Source organism: Lissotriton helveticus, chromosome 9 (assembly GCF_964261635.1).
Source record: "Lissotriton helveticus chromosome 9, aLisHel1.1, whole genome shotgun sequence".
In the NCBI taxonomy this organism is placed as follows: domain Eukaryota; kingdom Metazoa; phylum Chordata; class Amphibia; order Caudata; family Salamandridae; genus Lissotriton; species Lissotriton helveticus.
Genome location: NC_136070.1, coordinates 333,066,235 through 333,084,568, shown reverse-complemented (window position 1 = coordinate 333,084,568; position 18,334 = coordinate 333,066,235). Strand labels below are relative to the sequence as shown.

Sequence of the window (18,334 nt, the reverse complement as noted above, 5' to 3'; positions counted from 1 at the left end):
CCCCCCCTCGTTGCTTGTGTATGCGTGAGCTCCTCACCCCCTCCCCCCTCGTTGCTCCTCACCCCCCTCGTTGCTTGTGTGCGTGAGCTCCTCACCCCCTCCCCTCCTCGTTGCTTGTGTGCGTGAGCTCCTCACCCCCTCCCCCCTTGTGGCTTCTGCGTGCGTGAGCTCCTCACCCCCTCCCCCTTCGTTGCTTGTGTGCGTGAGCTCCTCACCCCCTCCCCCCTCGTGGCTTCTGCGTGCGTGAGCTCCTCACCCCTCCCCCCTCGTTGCTTGTATGCATGAGCGCCTCACCCCCCTCCCCCCTCGTGGCTTCTGCGTGCGTGAGATCCTCATCCCCCTCGTTGCTTGTGTGCGTGAGCTCCTCACCCCCTGCCCCCTCATTGCTTGTGTGCGTAAGCTCCTCACCGCCCTCCCCCCTCGTGGGTTCTGCGTGCGTGAGCTCCTCAACCCCCTCCCCCCTTGTGGCTTCTGCGTGCGTGAGCTCCTCCACCCCCCCTCGTTGCTTGTGTGCGTGAGCTCCTCACCCCCTCCCCCCTCGTGGCTTCTGCGTGCGTGAGCTCCTCACCCCTCCCCCCTCGTTGCTTGTGTGCGTGAGCGCCTCACCCCCCTCCCCCCTCGTGGCTTCTGCGTGCGTGAGATCCTCAACCCCCTCGTTGCTTGTGTGTGTGAGCTCCTCACCCCCTGCCCCCTCATTGCTTGTGTGCGTAAGCTCCTCACCGCCCTCCCCCCTCGTGGGTTCTGCGTGCGTGAGCTCCTCAACCCCCTCCCCTCATGTGGCTTCTGCGTGCGTGAGCTCCTCCACCCCCCCTCGTTGCTTGTGTGCGTGAGCTCCTCACCCCCTCCCCCCTCGTTGCTTGTGTGTGCATGAGCTCCTCGCCCCCCTCGCCCCCTCGTTGCCTTTTCCTTTTGATAAGGTGGTTGTTTGTACTGCTATTAATTGCTGTTAGTGACATGCAATAGCCACAAGTTCTCAATAAAGTTTCTTTTTTTTAAACATACACTGGTAGGAGTCAGATTTGGCACAACGGGGGCCAAGAACAACTTTGATGTGGGAAACGTGGTCCATTGATGATTGGAGAAGGGTATTATCGCGAAAGGTTGTTCAATTACCCAATCGCAGAATGTAATGATAGTTAGTGCTTGTGCTGCGTTACGACCCCTGGCTGTGCTTGCTTCCCTGCCCCCTGGCTGTGCTTGCTCCCCTCTGGCTGTGCTTGCTCCCCTGCCCCCTGGCTGTGCTTGCTTTCCTGCCCCCTGGCTGTGCTTGCTCCCCTGCCTGTGCTTGCTTCCCTGCCCCCTGCCTGTGCTTGCTCCCCTGCCCCCTGGCTGTGCTTGCTCCCCTGCCCCCTGGCTGTGCTTGCTCCCCTGCCCCCTGGCTGTGCTTGCTCCCCTGCCCCCTGGCTGTGCTTGCTCCCCTGCCTACTCGCTGTGCTTGCTCCCCTGCCCCCACGCTGTGCTTGCTCCGCTGCCCCCTCGGTGTGCTGGCTTCCCTGCCCCCTCGCTGGGCTTGCTTCCCTGCCCCCTCGCTGGGCTTGCTTCCCTACCCCCTCGCTGGGCTTGCTTCCCTGCCCCCTCGCTGTTCTTGCTTCCCTGCCCCCTCGCTGTTCTTGCTCTCCTGTGTGTGTATGTGGCTCTGGGTGTGTGTGTGTGTGTGTGGCTCTGGGTGTGTGTGTGTGGCTCTGGGTGGGTGTGTGTGTGTGTGGCTCTGGGGGTGTGCGTGTGGCTCTGGGGGTGTGCGTGTGTGGCTCTGGGTGTGTGCGTGTGTGGCTCTGGGTGTGTGCCTCTGGGTGTGTGCGTGTGTGGCTCTGGGTGTGTATGTGTGGCTCTGAGTGTGTATGTGTGGCTCTGGGGGGTGTGTGGCTCTGGGGGGGTGTGTGTGTGTCTCTGGGGGGGTGCGTGTGTGGCTCTGGGTGTGCGTGTGTGGCTCTGGGTGTGCGTGTGGCTCTGTGTGTGAGTGTGGCTCTGTGTGTGTGTGTGGCTCTGGGTGTGTGCGTGTGTGGCTCTGGGTGTGTACGTGTGGCTCTGAGTGTGTATGTGTGGCTCTGGGGGGTGTGTGGCTCTGGGGGGGTGTGTGTGTGTCTCTGGGGGTGTGCGTGTGTGGCTCTGGGTGTGCGTGTGTGGCTCTGGGTGTGCGTGTGGCTCTGTGTGTGAGTGTGGCTCTGTGTGTGTGTGTGTGGCTCTGGGTGTGTGTGTGTGTGTGGCTCTGGGTGTGTGTGTGTGTGTGTGGCTCTGGGGGTGTGCGTGTGGCTCTGGGTGTGTGCGTGTGTGGCTCTGGGTGTGTGCGTGTGTGGCTCTGGGTGTGTGCGTGTGTGGCTCTGGGTGTGTGGGTGTGTGGCTCTGGGTGTGTGGGTGTGTGGCTCTGGGTGTGTATGTGTGGCTCTGGGGGGGTGTGTGTGTGTGTCTGGGGGTGTGCGTGTGTGGCTCTGGGTGTGTGCGTGTGTGGCTCTGGGTGTGTGCGTGTGTGGCTCTGGGTGTGTGCGTGTGTGGCTCTGGGTGTGTGTGTGTGGCTCTGGGGGTGTGCGTGTGGCTCTGGGTGTGTGCGTGTGTGGCTCTGGGTGTGTGGCTCTGGGTGTGTGCGTGTGTGGCTCTGGGTGTGTGCGTGTGTGGCTCTGGGTGTGTGGGTGTGTGGCTCTGGGTGTGTGGCTCTGGGTGTGTATGTGTGGCTCTGGGGGGGTGTGTGTGTGTCTCTGGGGGGGTGTGTGTGTGTCTCTGGGGGGGTGCGTGTGTGGCTCTGGGGGTGCGCGTGTGTGGCTCTGGGTGTGCGCGTGTGTGGCTCTGGGTGTGCGCGTGTGTGGCTCTGGGTGTGCGTGTGTGTGTGGCTCTGGGTGTGTGTGTGGCTCTGGGTGTGTATGTGTGGCTCTGGGTGTGTATGTGTGGCTCTGGGTGTGTATGTGTGGCTCTGGGGGTGTGTATGTGTGGCTCTGGGGGTGTGTATGTGTGGCTCTGGGGGTGTGTATGTGTGGCTCTGGGGGTGTGTATGTGTGGCTCTGGGGGTGTGTATGTGTGGCTCTGTGTGTGGGGCTCTGTGCGTGTGTGTGTGTCTGTGTGAGTGTGTGAGTGTGTGAGTGTGTGAGTGTGTGAGTGTGTGTCTGTGTGAGTGTGTGTCTGTGTGAGTGTGTGTCTGTGTGAGTGTGTGTCTGTGTGTGTGTGTGACTGTGTGTGTGTGTGACTGTGTGTGTGTGTGACTGTGTGTGTGTGTGACTGTGTGTGTGTGTGACTGTGTGTGTGTGTGACTGTGTGTGTGTGTGACTGTGTGTGTGTGTGACTGTGTGTGTGTGTGAGTGTGTGACTGTGTGTGTGTGTGAGTGTGTGACTGTGTGTGTGTGTGAGTGTGTGACTGTGTGTGTGTGTGAGTGTGTGACTGTGTGAGTGAGTGACTGTGTGTGAGTGAGTGACTGTGTGTGAGTGAGTGACTGTGTGTGAGTGAGTGACTGTGTGTGAGTGAGTGACTGTGTGTGAGTGAGTGAGTGAGTGAGTGAGTGAGTGAGTGAGTGAGTGAGTGAGTGAGTGAGTGAGTGAGTGAGCGAGCGAGCGAGCGAGCGAGCGAGCGAGCGAGCGAGCGAGTGAGTGAGTGTGTGTGTGTGTGTGTGTGTGTGTGTGTGTGTGTGTGTGTGTGTGTGTGTGTGTGTGTGTGTGTGTGTCTCTGTGTGGGTGTAAATGCTATAGGTCATGCATTTGCGAGCTATTAAGCTATTGGCATTGTAAATGACAATGCCATTTATTTAACAATTAAGCTATTGGCAATGTAAATGACAATGTCATTTATTTATGATTTAAAAAAAAAAAGTCATGAACAATGCCAATGGCTCTACCTATAATAATGCCGAGACCATTGCATTGTAAATGCTAGTTTCTGCTTAAAACAAAGCACTGTTATCAGCAGGATACTGCTTTTGGCCAGAGCCTGGCGCACCCCTTGCGATCAATTGTGGTCCCCCACACAGGGGCTCGCCCCCAGTTTGAAGACCCCTGGCATAAAATAAACAACGAACAAATCCTTAATTCCCCCCAGTTTCTACACTCTGTCTTAAGTGAGTCTATGTTCTTTTACCAACTGTTATCCTCAGTCCGGCTGAATGCAGTGATTGTCTTGTCTTCAAAAGCCTTCCAGTTGCATGGGCATAACTTGATAGTGGAACTCTGCTGGTGCCAGGCAGCAGGAGTCGAAAGGTGCACTCTGCATTTACAAAAGTTAGCATGCGTACTTCTCGGCTATTCAACAAGTGCACAATGAGGGCTTCACGTGCTCCCGCAGGTGCTTCAGTAGATTCTACTACTCAGAGTCTAACTTGTGCAGCTGAGGAAATTGGACAGAGTCAACCGCAAGCTCCCAGTGCTGTAATAGTTCCTGTTGCCTTCGCAGGGAGCGGTCCTGCCATCAATGTTACATCACTTAACTCATAGGGATACTGAAAAATCCAAGCATCATACAACAAATCAATGGTCTCAAATTAGCCACGCCCAGTCAGCAGGAGAGTAGTATAGTTGTAGTATGTAGCTGGTGTTGCATTAAGTAGCACACAGTCCTAAATATACTACTAAAGCATGGTGTGATAGCCAATCATTTACAGACAAGCACAGTTTCCATTGAAATAACCACTAAATTTGCACAGACATACAATTTACTGTTACACAATACAGCACATAAATGATAATTTGTGGAAATTCATTTTCAGCAAAAATTTGTCATTTGGCAATCGCCAATAAAGTGTCTTGATTTGTTTCGATCCTATTAAAAACCTTGTTTCCATCACACTTTGGAATTACAAAAAAGCGCTTAGTTAGTACTTTCCTAACTGTTTATTTTGAAATGTGTACAATTCATTTATAGCCATTTAAATTGTGTTGTGTTAGAAGAAAACATCCTACAACCTCTCCTTTCACACCAGCAGGATTTTCACACAGTTCAATTTACAACATCCTCATACTCTTTCTTAAGTAAGAGAAAGAAAAGTAAACCCCAGTCTACACGTTAAAAAGACTATGGTGCAATTTATCAGAAGACTAGACTGATATCTGACCTCTGACTTTGAATGCACAACAAATGTGAAAAGATAAAAACAAAATCTGAAGTCATCCTTAGCCGCAGCGCACATTCCGCCCGCGGTGCAGCGGAATTTGACACGTGCGCAGATAGGCCGGCCCCCGGCCGTCCGACGCACCCGCCCACCGTAACGCATGGAAATAGGTTAATGCTTATTCACATTCAGAACTTCACCATGGAAATGTAGGTACCCTCACACCTTTCAGGGCTCAAGGAGCTGCTGCAGTTGGGGCCCCTCCCACCCCTATGCCCTGGTGCATTGCACCATATGTAGCTATGAAAGAATGTCTACACAAAAAACCTAAAGTTCACTGTACTGTAGTGTAGACGCATCTCTGTGGAACAAGCTTAGAAGGATGTGGCTTGCTGGTTTCTTATCCATAGGAACTATACCATGTCATAGTGCCTGCTAAGCTCTTGGAAGTAAAGCTCCGAATACCCTTGATGCAAACAATTCTCATCAGTAAGGTGCAAATACTCAGACCAGGAGCACGAGTGATTTATCGAGCTGGGAAAGACCTGCATTCCTGGGTGGGGATGGCGGCAGGGAAACTGGATGTTACATTGTATTTGTAATTGCATTTATATAGCGCTTACTACCACTGACGAGGTGTTGAACCACTTTTTTGGGGAATAGCACACTACTCCAGAACCCATAAAGGATTAGTGTTGAATTAGTATAGTGAAATAGGAAAGTAATTTGAGTGGTGGATAGGGTAGTCAGTTATTTGGATTCAGGAAGATAGCGGAGGGATAGAAGAGGGAAAGAGGTTTGCATTTATATAGCGCTTGCTACCCTTGTTGGAGTGTTGAAGTGCTTTTTTGGCGAGTAGTACGCTACTCTGCAACCCATAAAGGATTAGTGTTGAGAATTAGTATAGTCAAACATGAAAGTAATGTGAGTGGTGTAGATAAGACCGATGGAGGTCAGGTAGTCTCAGTAGCATGACGGTCAGGCCGACCAGATCTTGAGGCACACAAATGCCAGTCTGACTGCTGCTACGTGTCTATTGTGTTGCGAGGAAACTGGAGTAGAGCGCAAGATTGATTTACAGTAGGGCGCTTCTGGGTAGGGTTTCATGAGATGGGATCTTGTTCTGCAGCTCTCAACCAGCAACCCTGTGCAGGCTCAAGTTCCAGCAGCAGAGCCGGTGCATAAAGGCCATCGATCTAACACCCGCTGCAGAAATGAATGAACCTTCGGGGACGCCATGATGCATCAGGTGACACTATCAGATATACCAAGGGGGGGGTGTTCTAGAAGGAAGCAGCAGCGGGGCTCTCTCGGTCACTTCCTTCTCACAGAACATGGACAGAGGCTCCTCCCTTCATGAGAAACATTTCAAACACCGAGAGGACTGCCATCCCGGAAGGAATGCTTAGCTAACACTGGAAAGATATTACTTCCACTCTTTGTGGAGCATCATTAAGGATTTCACTTTTTGTATGATATCAATGACTAAGAAATGGTCATTCCTTGCACAACATCACACCCAAATAGGATTCCCTTCCCTGCAAGACAACACTGAGCAATGAGGATTTCACTCTTTAAGACATCACTAGTGATGAGGAAATTATTGTTTACATGACCTCAGTAGCTGTAAGGCTGCCATTGAGACATCCAAAGCAGTGAGGAGCCCAATCCCATATCATCTCACTTGATATGAGGTTTCCATCTCATTTACTGTATGGCATCACTGAGAAGTTTGGAGTGCACCCTCACTGTGACATAGCAAGCAGTGAAGATTCAATTCCCATTATGACAAGACTAGCGAGGAGGAGTCCTCGATCTACATAACATTATTAGCTGTAGGAATGATACTCCTTGCAAGACATCAAAGGCAATGAACATTTCCCTCTCTTTAGAATATCACTAGTGCTGGGGATTCCATCCCTTGTAGGACCTCACTACGGGTGAGGATTGCAGAACTAGACTGGGGACATCAGAGAAAGCATTGAAATAAAGAGCTGTTAGAATGACCACGCAGGTCAGTAGAAACAGTGATGTAAGCTTCCATTCTGCTTCTCGTGGAATGTGGTAACAGTCCTTATGTCTGGATCATTACGAGAGTTGTATATCTCCATCCTTCTCCAGACTCACGAATGCGAGTGGGCCTCAACTTAAAAGTCCAGTATGATGGCACAGCACCATTGGAAGCAGTTTAGCTTATCTGAGCAAATAGGCTTCTCAGACCATCAAAGCACTTCTTTTAGTGAGGAGTGGCTCAGTTAAAGTCTTCCCTCAAAAATGAAGAGGATTAGACAACAGCTAGTCTATTTGAAACATATTAAAATAACATGTTTACTGTCAAAGCAGATACAAAGAATTCATTTCACAAACCTATGTGTCAAAAGACCATAAATCAATACTGGGCTCAACAGGGCCGAGCAGGGGTGGGGATTGGTAGGGAAATTGGTTCATTCCCTGCCAGGTTCATGTCTGTGTGGCGGATCATCAAGACTATCAAGGAGATTTTAGTTTAAAGGAGAAGGGGATGGGGAATGGAGAGCGGCGGCAGCCACTGGGCTCGAAGAGATCCTCAATCTACTGTTGCTTCAATTGGAGTCCCCTTTTGGGTTCAGTGCCTTTCCCGATCAAGAGTAAACAGCTCCATACGGGTTGGCAGAGGAAGAAAGAGATGAGCTTCAATCGGGGCACAAATTGGAGCCTGTCTGCTGGACCCTTTACTGCCCCCTGGCCTAGTCAAGTGAAACTTTAGAACGGACTATCAGAGCTGATGCTTTCGACCAGAGTTCGACCACCCTCCCAAAGTGAGAGGAGGGTGACAGTTTTTGGAGCACTGAACATTGCTGTTTACCACGGGCCCACCAGGGAAAAACATGTGGGACACAGTGTGGTGGAATAGGACTGCAACCTACTTGAGGTTCCTGTGGAAAGAGAGAAGAACTAGCTGGGGAGATGCAGAGATCCCCTGTGGCTGGCACAGACTCCCATGACATCCGGACCCAGCTTCCTGCATTATCAACTTCACTGAGGTGCCTACCTTGTGTGCGAACCCACAGGAGGGTGGAATGAGAAACCACTAATTGACACCCATATTGGGGAACCACCACCAAATCCTGTTGGGGAGACGTAATCTGTGTTCTGCCATTTACTGGTCACCGCTAAAGGTTGAGATGGTGGCAAAAAAACTAGCTTTTCTTACCCCCACATAGTTCTGTAGCCAGAAGAGTCAGGCACTAAGTACCCAGACAAAACCAGACTAATACTGGGCTGCACCACTCAATCAATGCCCGAGTTCTGATCTGCATTAGCAAACAGGTTCAGTGGAAGTTGCGTTGCATGGAATGGAGCAGACATTGAAGGGCTTGAGAAGCAGGACATTGACAGTTCAGACGAAGCAAGAGGAGGGAGCGGCGTTATGTACTGACATTATTAGGTCTCACATTAGTCAAGTCTTTTTGATTTAACTAAAATGATATCTACAATATATTTACTTACAAGGGCTTTTGTGCCATTCACATTTTTATTCAGCCCGCTACAGCATACATTTTTGCTTTTAGTCATTTTATTTTTTTAGATTGATGAGGGACCAGGACCCTTCCCAACAAAGGTTTGCAAATATAGTGAAAAATCAAAACAAGCACTAACAAAGTCAAAAGTCTGGACGTCAATGCCAGACCTATTGGCTTTGCCAATGCTTGCTAGGTCTGAGTTGACAGACCAGCTGTCTGCAAGACCTATTGTTACCAGTTCGTTGAAAAATACATAGGGTGGGCTTCCAGGAGTATTTATCTGTCACCTCCTACTATTGGCTGTTTGGTTAATTATCCCACCTCTAACAAGTGCATTGCAATGCATGAAGGTCTATTTTACCCCTCTGAAAAGTAATCGGAACCATCATGCGTGAACTTTTTTTATTTCACAGATGCAATGTATAAGAGAAAGCAAACATTTTTGCTTTTAAACTCAAAAGGTATTTTTTAATGTTTACTCTGGGCTCAAAATGCAAGATGTTCCTTTGCTAATGCTTGTTCTTTAATGCGGTCTCTCTGCTGTCCCAACTGGGTTCAGATTAGAGCTACTGCGATTGATTTACGATTGTCATATTGAGGAACTGCTTAACTGAAACCCTTTGCACCTCTTTTGAGTAGTTGATTTATTGGCCCTCAAGGCAGACACAGGTAGGCTTTTCCTTTTATCTAGTTACTTGATACGGCTAGTAAAAAACATGTAGGCCTATAAAAATGGGCCAGGCAGTCTGTACCCACTAGAACAAACACAGATGATGGCACAAAAATGTTGGATTTTGCAACTTTACAAGTGATATCTCACTGTGCTCTTCTTGTGTGGTCTCCATGCATTGGTTGGAGCCAAAGTGAGGCGAGTCAACCACTTCAAAGGCAAATTAGAAGCAAATGAATGGATTAATGATATACACCTAGAAACTTGAACTGAATCACCGAAAGGTGCTTCTTGGTAATCGAGTAGCAATGGACAGTCTTGGGCTACGGCAAAAGACACTGCGGTAGGCACAAAATCATCACTGTTTAATGTCAGATGTTCTCCAACAGGTATCAGGAGATGGAAAATAAACTAGTCAGTTACTAGGTCTGAGAGTACTCCAAAGGATTCAGTTCTTGGGTTTAAAGTATTAACGTATCCTCACGCCGTCTCAAATATACATAGGGGCGCTGGGGCCTGAGGCTGACGGGTACCAGACTGGCTTACCCATGAGCCAGTTTGAAGAATGGGCTGCCCCAACCCTCTGCTCAAGAGTAATTTGCGCAGATAATTCAGGCTTGAGCCACAAGGATGGATTATCGTACAAAGGGTGAGGGAGAAACTTTGATAGGTATTGGTGCTTTTAGGTGGGGTAAGGATTCTCTCTAGCTGTTCAGAAGCACAGATACAGAACGAAGCATGTATCTTTTGAAGCATGACCCTGCAAAGCAAAATAAAGACAGGGTAGGGTGGCACCTATGGCCCATGTGGCAGAAGGGAAGAGATCGGACTGAAACCTATATGGCACGCTCTACTCGTTGCACCAAGTTATTTTTTTTAAAAATGCTCAATATTACGCTGCTTTCTAAAGCCAAAGAACCCAAAGTGTAAGTAAATGACAGCTCACTCCATTTTTTCCCCTTTCTCAGTGCACCTAGTTTCATCTCTCTCTGTTCTGGCTCTGACCCTCAAACACTAACAAAGGTATTCCACAATTTGTGCACAACAGAAACCAGGTGCTTTTGTTTGCTGGGGTAGTGAAGTGGCCTTTTCTGCTTAGGCAAACACCTCACCTGCTGCAGAGGCGCCACCCACCAGCGGGCAGCAGTTTATTCGTCTTTGCTGCCAGCTGCGTTTCGGGGTGAGGCATATGGCGCTTCTTCTGAAAAAACAAGCAGTCCTTCTAATGACCCTTCTTCGCACACAACACATGCATGCTGCAAATAGTTGCTGTACGTGCAGTGACACTGTTCACTTCTGAGGCGCCCAAGTCAAACATGGGAGGCAATGTCACCATGTGTGTTCCCAGACAAAGCTTTGTTTATTGCATTAGTGAGGTGGTGAATTTCAAAATTGTAAAATGTTTGAATTTCAGAACTGCATACCTGTCCTAATTATGGGACCTTTTACTCACAATTGGCCTAGTTTACTTCACCATTTCGTCCTATGGAGACTCCTGGTGGTGGCACCCGCAGGCTGTCCAAACCAGGCCAGCTTCGGCCAAATGGTATAGTCCAGGTCCTAGGGAGAACCCTCATTGGTCATCTTTTGGGTGGGGGCTGGGTTCAGAAAGTATTTGGGGTACCCTGGGATAATTATGTCATTCTGACACTGTGGTCCGGTCCTATTCTAGTCCCTCCTTCCCAATTATTTATAGTTGTTTCTCATTTTTTGCTGGGGGGGGGGGCATCTGCAGTTCTGGGGCTTAAGGTTGTCGCTTAGGACAGGTGGTAGGCATTGAGGAGCTTGCGACGGGTCAGTGGGGTTGGGGCATTGCAGAGGGAACACAGGGGAGTGATGGTTGAGTCACGAGTGAGGGTCAGTGAATTTATGAAAGGGGGTGGTAAAGATTGAGAGCTTTAAGAATGGTTTGGGGATTTTTATTGTTGGGGAAGGTTTAAGGATGGGGGTTATAAATTGTTTAATGTATTAGTGATGCAATGAATTTCAAAATTGTAAAACATTTTAGTGAGTTTCAGAACTGCACTAATCTGACTGGCCACGAAGGGTTGATTACTCACCCCTATTCCTATGTTCTGGGCTGGCCACTAAGGGTGGATTACCCACCCCTATTCCTATGTTCTGTGCTTGTACAAGTTTGGTACTGGTCCTAGTTCAGATGGCCACCACGCTGAGTTCCAGAGCGAGTTAGGTTTTTTTTCCGCAGAGTACCACCTTTGTTTTGTGGGAGTTCAGCTTCGGGCAGTTGGCCTTCATTCAGTTGGAAGCATCAGACATGCAGGTGAATATCTTCGTCTAAGTATTGAGGTTGTTGTTAGAGAGGATGAGGTGTCACAGGCGTACAAGATGATGCTAATATTGTGGCCTCAGGTGATGCTGGCAAGCAGTGTCATGTAGACATTGAACACCGTGGGGCTGAGCGATGATCTACGGGGTACTCCGCAGATCAGTTTGGCAGAGGTGTATAGGTGCAGTCTACCTGACTGGGTGCGCCAAATCAGGGAGCTGATCCATCGGATAACAAGTCTGCGTATGCCCGTTTCATCAAGGCCTTGGATGAGGATTTTTTTTGTACCACATTGTAATTCCAGCAATGCCCTTTCCTGTATTCTTATTCAGCACAATATAAACACCTTCAAAGCTTTTTCTACAATATGTTTCTAGATCGTCACATATGCAAAAATATTCCTTCTTTCATCACGGTTGTTTGTGTTGGTAATGAAAACAAAAAGCTGTTTTCAGTTGAAGTATTGCCTATTTTTTAACACCAGCTCTTCTTTCAAAATGGATTGTGATGCATACCTTCACTTACTAGTCAGCAAATATTTGGCCATCAGTATAGCAACATAAACCAAAACTGCTCCGTTTCCAGATTCTCAGTACTTAATATAATACTTTACCTGGTCAGTGTTATGCCTGCAAGTTGTTTTATAGTTCTTTATACCCTAATCATTAGCATCTCAAGATACTATTTACACAGAATTCTAACTGCTAGCAAATAAAGAATTCTAGAAAATGCTCAACGAATTTCATAAACCAGATTGCCTAGAAATGGCTCATCCCATTACTCAAGATTTCGGTAGACAAACTGGCAAATCATTACACGGCCAAAGCAGACACGGAGTCATACTTAAAACAAGCACCACGCTGACCTTTTTACAAAACAACAATCCAAGAATACTCTAACCCAGCTTCTCCGTCCCTTCCAACACATTTCACACGATAAATGTATTGACCTGGTCAAAGCAGGCAGGCTTCTCAGCAGCCCTTCTGAACCCTGTCTACCACAAACCCATAAGACAATTTTTCTAACAACATCTGCTGTAAGAAGAATCATCAACAATTCCTTAACTACCAGAATATTTCTAGAGGAACTCAAAAAGTCATACATACGCCCATTACTGAAGAACACTAACTTGGACCTGCTGAACCCTGACAACTACAGACTGATTACAAATGGACCTTTCCTGGGCAAACTAATAGAAAGAGCAGCGTTCGCCCAGATGCCACAATTCATTGAAGATAATGCCATGCTTTCAGACTTGCAAACCGGATTCCGTCCAGGAAGAGGCAAGGTATCAGCCCTCCTTGCCATCTAGGATGACCTGAAGAACACCATCGACCGCAAAGGGGTTGCTGCGCTACTCGTCTTGGACCTCTCGACTGCCTTTGACATGGTTGACCACAACACTCGGATACAAAGACTCTACAAAGCCAGCATAGAGGGGACTGCTCTAAACTGGATTGCATCCTACCTTCGCAATAGAACTAATGTCATCCATACCCCACCTTTCTCATCCAAACCATACTTCACAAAAGCAGGGGTCCTTCAAGGCTCTATCATATCGTCCATGCTTTTCAACATCTACATGAAGTCATTACCGGCACTGATCAATTTCACCTCACATGCTATAACTATACAGACGACACGCAAATACTCCTTCAACTGGAGTGCCCCAAAGACATTGGAAATTTGCCAATTTTCATTTGTCTCAGAGCTGTGGCTCATTGGATGACGTTAAGCCATCTCAAATTGAATGCTTACAAAACAGAAATACTCGTGTGCGGTAATTGGAAACATTAACCCGCTCGCTGCGTGGCCTGGTGATCTGGAAACACTGCCTAAAATATTGAAGGAAGTAAGTAACCTCGAAAGGACCATGTACTCCAAGCTATCAATGAATCCCAAAGTGGAAAAACTAGCAAGATCACGCTTTGTTACTGTAAAAACTCTGCGACTAATCATCCCCCATTTGGGATTTTCACACAAGATCTTGGCTACCATCTCCCTTGTTCTGTTCAAACTTGATTACACCAATAGCCTCTACCAGGGATCACATTTATCTACTATGAATAAGACTACAATGGATTCAGAACTCAGCTGCCAGACTACTCTAACATTTAAAAAAGCAAAACCACATAACTTGAAAGCCCTGCATTCGTTACTGGTTGCCAGAAGATCCATGTTCAAGTTACTTTGTATCACCCAAATATCGATACATGGAACAGAACAGCTCTTCATCAGGAATAAAATCACCAAACACATTCAACAGAGAAACCTCTGCTCTAGAGTGGCACCTCGCCTCAATATCCCAAGATAAAAGAAAAATCCCCAGGATGTGGGTGGCACATCCTTCCCTGTTCAAGCAGCCAAATTATGGAACTCTTTACCCCCCCCCCAAACATAAGGTCCACAGATAACCACCGTATCTTCAGAAAACTACTCAAGATGTGGCTCTTCCCCACATAACAACTATATGCAAACAAAAATATACAGAATATCCCTCTGTATAAAAGCATTTATTTGTACAATAGATATGCATGTATATATGCGTATTGCTTTGTATAAACGTGTAGAATAAATGTTTTAGAAATATACAGATATTAATTAGCTCTGCTTAACAAATGTACATATTACTGATAGTTACATTATTCTATGTTTTTAACAAGTGACAGCACCCATAAGTAAATCTTTTATTAGAACTATTTATCTACAATTGCTTCACTTTTGAATTACAAAAAAAATATATGAATAAAATTAATTTAAAGTACAACACTTGAAAGCCGGAGTTTCTTTAATGCATCTTTAATCTACATATACTACCTCCCTTTTTGCATCCATAAATACCATCCATGTACGTATGGATGTATATTTTTATTTTTTGCAGAGTTTTATATAGCGTGAACTAGACCCGAACCGGGTATCAGAGCGCTTTACATAGCACCAGTTACGTTACATGAGGACACACATTCATGTTAGGCACGGGGAGATTAAGTGATTTGCCCAGAATCACAGGAGGTTTTGGCGTCGTTACCGAGACTCGAACCCAGATCCCCAGGTCCGAGGTCGAGCGCCCTAGCCGTTAGGCCAACTCCTCTCCCCTTATTGATTACTTCTCTTCTAATTCAGCATATCCAATGAACTACCCTATTTCTTACCCTATACCTCTCTCGAAATTTCCACTATCTCAACTCTCTGACTCATCTCAAACCTCTTTCTACTACTCTTTCCAATGCACTACCCTATTTGTCACCCTACACCTATCAATAGATGCTCTACCTCCACTCTCTCATTCATCCCAAACCACATACCACAATTCCCCCAAAAACCATTTCTAGACTCTCCCTACTCTATCCCTCCTTGCATCATCTCATGCCGCTTTTACTATTCCGATCCCCCAAAACAAGCCTTTCTAAACCCTTCCCCCTTCACATCCCTTTTACTCAAGCCAAGCTTCCCCCTACTGCTATGAGCTCCAAAACAAACAAAAATGTGAATTCCTTCCCTCTTCTATCCCTCTACTACCCTTTTCAATCCAAATAACAGATTAACATGTCCACCACTCAAATTGCTTTCATATTTCACTACACTAATTCACCACTAAACCGTTATGGGTTCCGGAGTAGCGTGCTACTCACCGAAAAAGCACTGCAACACCCATCAGGGGTAGCAAGCGCTATATATATGCAAACCTTTTTCCCTTTTCTATCCCTCCGCTATCCTTCTCAATCCAAATAACAGACTAACATGTCCACCACTCAAATGACTTTCATATTTCACTATACTAATTCACCGCTAATCCTTTAAGGGTTCTGAAGGTTAGTGCTACTCATCGAAAAAAGCGTGTTGACGCCTCATCAGGGGTAGTAAGTGCTATATAAATTCCTTTACAATACAATGCAATACATGTCCTAATAAAGCAGCCTTTTACTCTCACTTGTTCTGGTTTACTTCATCGGTCCAATCGAATCGTAGTGTGGATCACAGTCAGGGGGGGCTGGTTGACAGAAGGGTATCTACAGACCAAATCTTTACGTTTACTATACAGACATTGCAAAAATGCGACATTACCACAATGTAAAAAGGGAACAAGTAGAACTGTACGAAGGCGGCATCCTTATGAAGCAAAGTGTGCTCAAGTAGCTATAAGTGTTCTGGTAACTGGTTCACAAATAGTGCACCATTAGACAAGAAGGTTTCATACAGCTAGTGGTGGATTGTGATTCGCGGTGCTGGAAATGCGCAGCGTTGACGTAAAATAACACGTTTCCCAGATGGGATGGAGGGTTGCCCAAATCTGTCTGCAGCAGGTGCATTAGCCGTGCGAGCTATCTCGTAGACACCACCAGACAAGTTAAGAACACGTTATTAACATCAGTCGTGATTCTTCACACCTAAAGCATCCCCCAACGTCGCCCCACTCGCTTCTGCCCCCAAGCAGCTGAATATTGACTTGGGGTGGAACAAAGTAAGGCGGCTGCTGAGAAGAAACCATGTGGGACTGAATACAAACCCTCTTACAGACTTAGCAACCCATCCCCCCAAAGCCTTTGATAACACACCCTACATCTGTTAACAAGGCGGCAGGTGTTCAGTAACGTAGGCATGTTTGCATCCGCCCACAACCAAACTGACGTGTATTTTAACTCCAGACTTGTAATGCCCGCCCTCTCACACACCGGGCACAGGGGGCGGGGATCCACAGATAACTGCACCGGCTTCACAAATACTCCCGTTGGTATTTATTTGTGTTGCGAATAGCTCCCACCCACAGCCAAGTGCCTCCTCGCCTCACAGCTGTCCCTCCCAAGGGCCCTCTTCCAGGCGCTCGAGGGACACGTGTTCATTGACTAGGCTGCAGAACGTGCCATGCTGTGTTTGAGACACCCGTCCATGCCTGGCGTGTCTGCCTGGCCTGCAGCGTGGCTGTAGCTTTGGTACAACGCAAGGGGTGCAGGGTCAGTCGTGCACATCACAATGTGTGACGTCTATTTACCAACAACAACAAATCGCTGAAGGCAATCAATCCACTGAAGGAGGTTTGAGTTGGGAACACCTCCCACCTACGTTTCCTGCGTGGATATGAATTTTTGGGTTAGTGACATGTTCAACACATCTCTTTACAGATTTTTTTGTCACTAATACTCTTTCTTGAGAGCATGTCATAACTTTAAATGGTGTGTTTTTTATTTAACCAGGTCAATGACACTTCTTACCACCCGCTCGCCGGCGAGTAAGCCTGATGACTTCAAAAGCAAAACATCCGTTAGAACCCATTAGTAACTGCCCAACAGAAAATGCGAAACCTACTCATTCCACTAACAATATTGTGGGCGCAGAAACTTCTCTGCCACAACAATAAAACTAAAATAACACCGAGGACGCGCAAAACAGACAACTCCAGTCCTTCTGCTGGGTGAGCCTATGCACTTGTGTTACACTGGAGGAAAACGCACCAAAAACGCGAATAGCCAAAAAATGTTAAAAATGTACACACACAAGTACCCCCAAGGACTCCACAGACAAGAAGACAGCGCTATTTATTCTTTCAAGGTTAACGAGCACTTTCTCTGGACACAGCTCGCATGGAACAAGGTGCAGCGGGGAGTCTGTCTCACTGCAGCCGCCCTGCCTCCCCCACAGCCTGGGAACTTCGGTGCCCCCCACACACACAGACACACACGATACCTACCCACGTGACCAGGGGGCACTCCAGAAAGGAGCCCATGAGCTCCGAGATGGTTACATCCATGTTGGTGGGTTCCGGGTGGTAGTTTAACCGGGCTGGTCTCATTCCAAGCACAAAGGAGAGCGGACCGAGCAGCCCATGCTTCGCGGATCAGGAATCCCCTTTCTTGAGAAGTGGTGCTGCCCTCTCTAATGGGTGAGGTGGCCCATCTCTGCTCCTGGAGGGGAGGGCGCCTTCGCTGCTGCTGGTTCCTTTAGCTCACGCCCCGACGGGGGGTCAGAGGCCTTCCCTAGGGGGAAAGTGATGCAGAGGAGGTACAAAGCTTCCCAACTAATCCTCTGAAGATAAAAACGCCAGGAAAAAAAAACACACCACAGACAAAAAAAAAGCTTTACAAATCCAAGGAAAGTTGCTGTTTATCCAAACCCAGGAGCAGAACAGACTCTTCTTTTATGATAATCCTTGGGGGAAAAAAGTAGCGAGACAAGTCTTGAATTTGGGAACCCCTCTAAAAGTGGAAACAATTCACGAGTCGGTAGTTGCCAGTTTTGTTTGCGAAGTTGTAGCTGTGAGCCGGAGGGAGGCGGCGCCGGGTACAGCTCGGAGTAACACAGGGAACGCGCTCCACTGAAGCGCAGCAGACTACCTGGGCAACGTGCACCGCCTCGGGGGATGGACACCGGAACTGCCCAATTGGAGACGGGGAGGGCTCGGCTCTGCCAATAGGAGCGCGCCCTTACAGGGTCGGTCTGCTCCGCTGTGAACAAAGCCCCCGAGACCGGGAGGGGCGGGGCTAGCGAGGTAGGGTGCGAGAGGCTGTCTCTTGTTGTCCACTAATGGACGAAGAGAGGCTATTGTGTGAGGCGGGAGGAGCCTAAAGTTTTGCCGGGAGGAGGACAGTGAAAGTTGAGAGAAAGGGTTTTGTGCGGCAAGTGCAGAGGAGGAGTCCTCTCCAGGAAGAGGACGATGCTGGGACGAGATTATGGTGCTGTGAGACTAAGGGGGAAACACGTTTTAAAGAGTTAATGTAAGAGGACGCGACACGTTTAGGAGTGCGTGTGCCTGCGTGGAAGGCGAGCTCGAGCCGAGTGTGCACTTGGGGTTCTCCGGCGGGATGTCCCCCGTGCAGCCCTGCGCTCTGTGAACTGGCGCTGTGTTTGTCTTGTGGAG

General features: G+C 48.0%; 1 protein-coding gene across 4 annotated transcripts in view; it reads right to left on the bottom strand.

The window, feature by feature from the left end:
* Nucleotides 1–17,879, bottom strand: part of CCDC88C (coiled-coil and HOOK domain protein 88C) — a 622,549-nt gene extending 604,670 nt beyond the window's left edge. For 2 of the 4 annotated variants that reach the window (XM_078660043.1, XM_078660044.1), the window contains exon 1: nt 17,168–17,879. In XM_078660043.1, the coding sequence (XP_078516169.1) occupies nt 17,168–17,269 (102 nt within the window). In that variant the 5' untranslated portion in view covers nt 17,270–17,879. The remainder of the gene's footprint in view (nt 1–17,167) is intronic. The other 2 variants (XM_078660042.1, XM_078660045.1) reach the window with 1 other exon arrangement.
* Nucleotides 17,880–18,334: the final 455 nt, after the last annotated feature.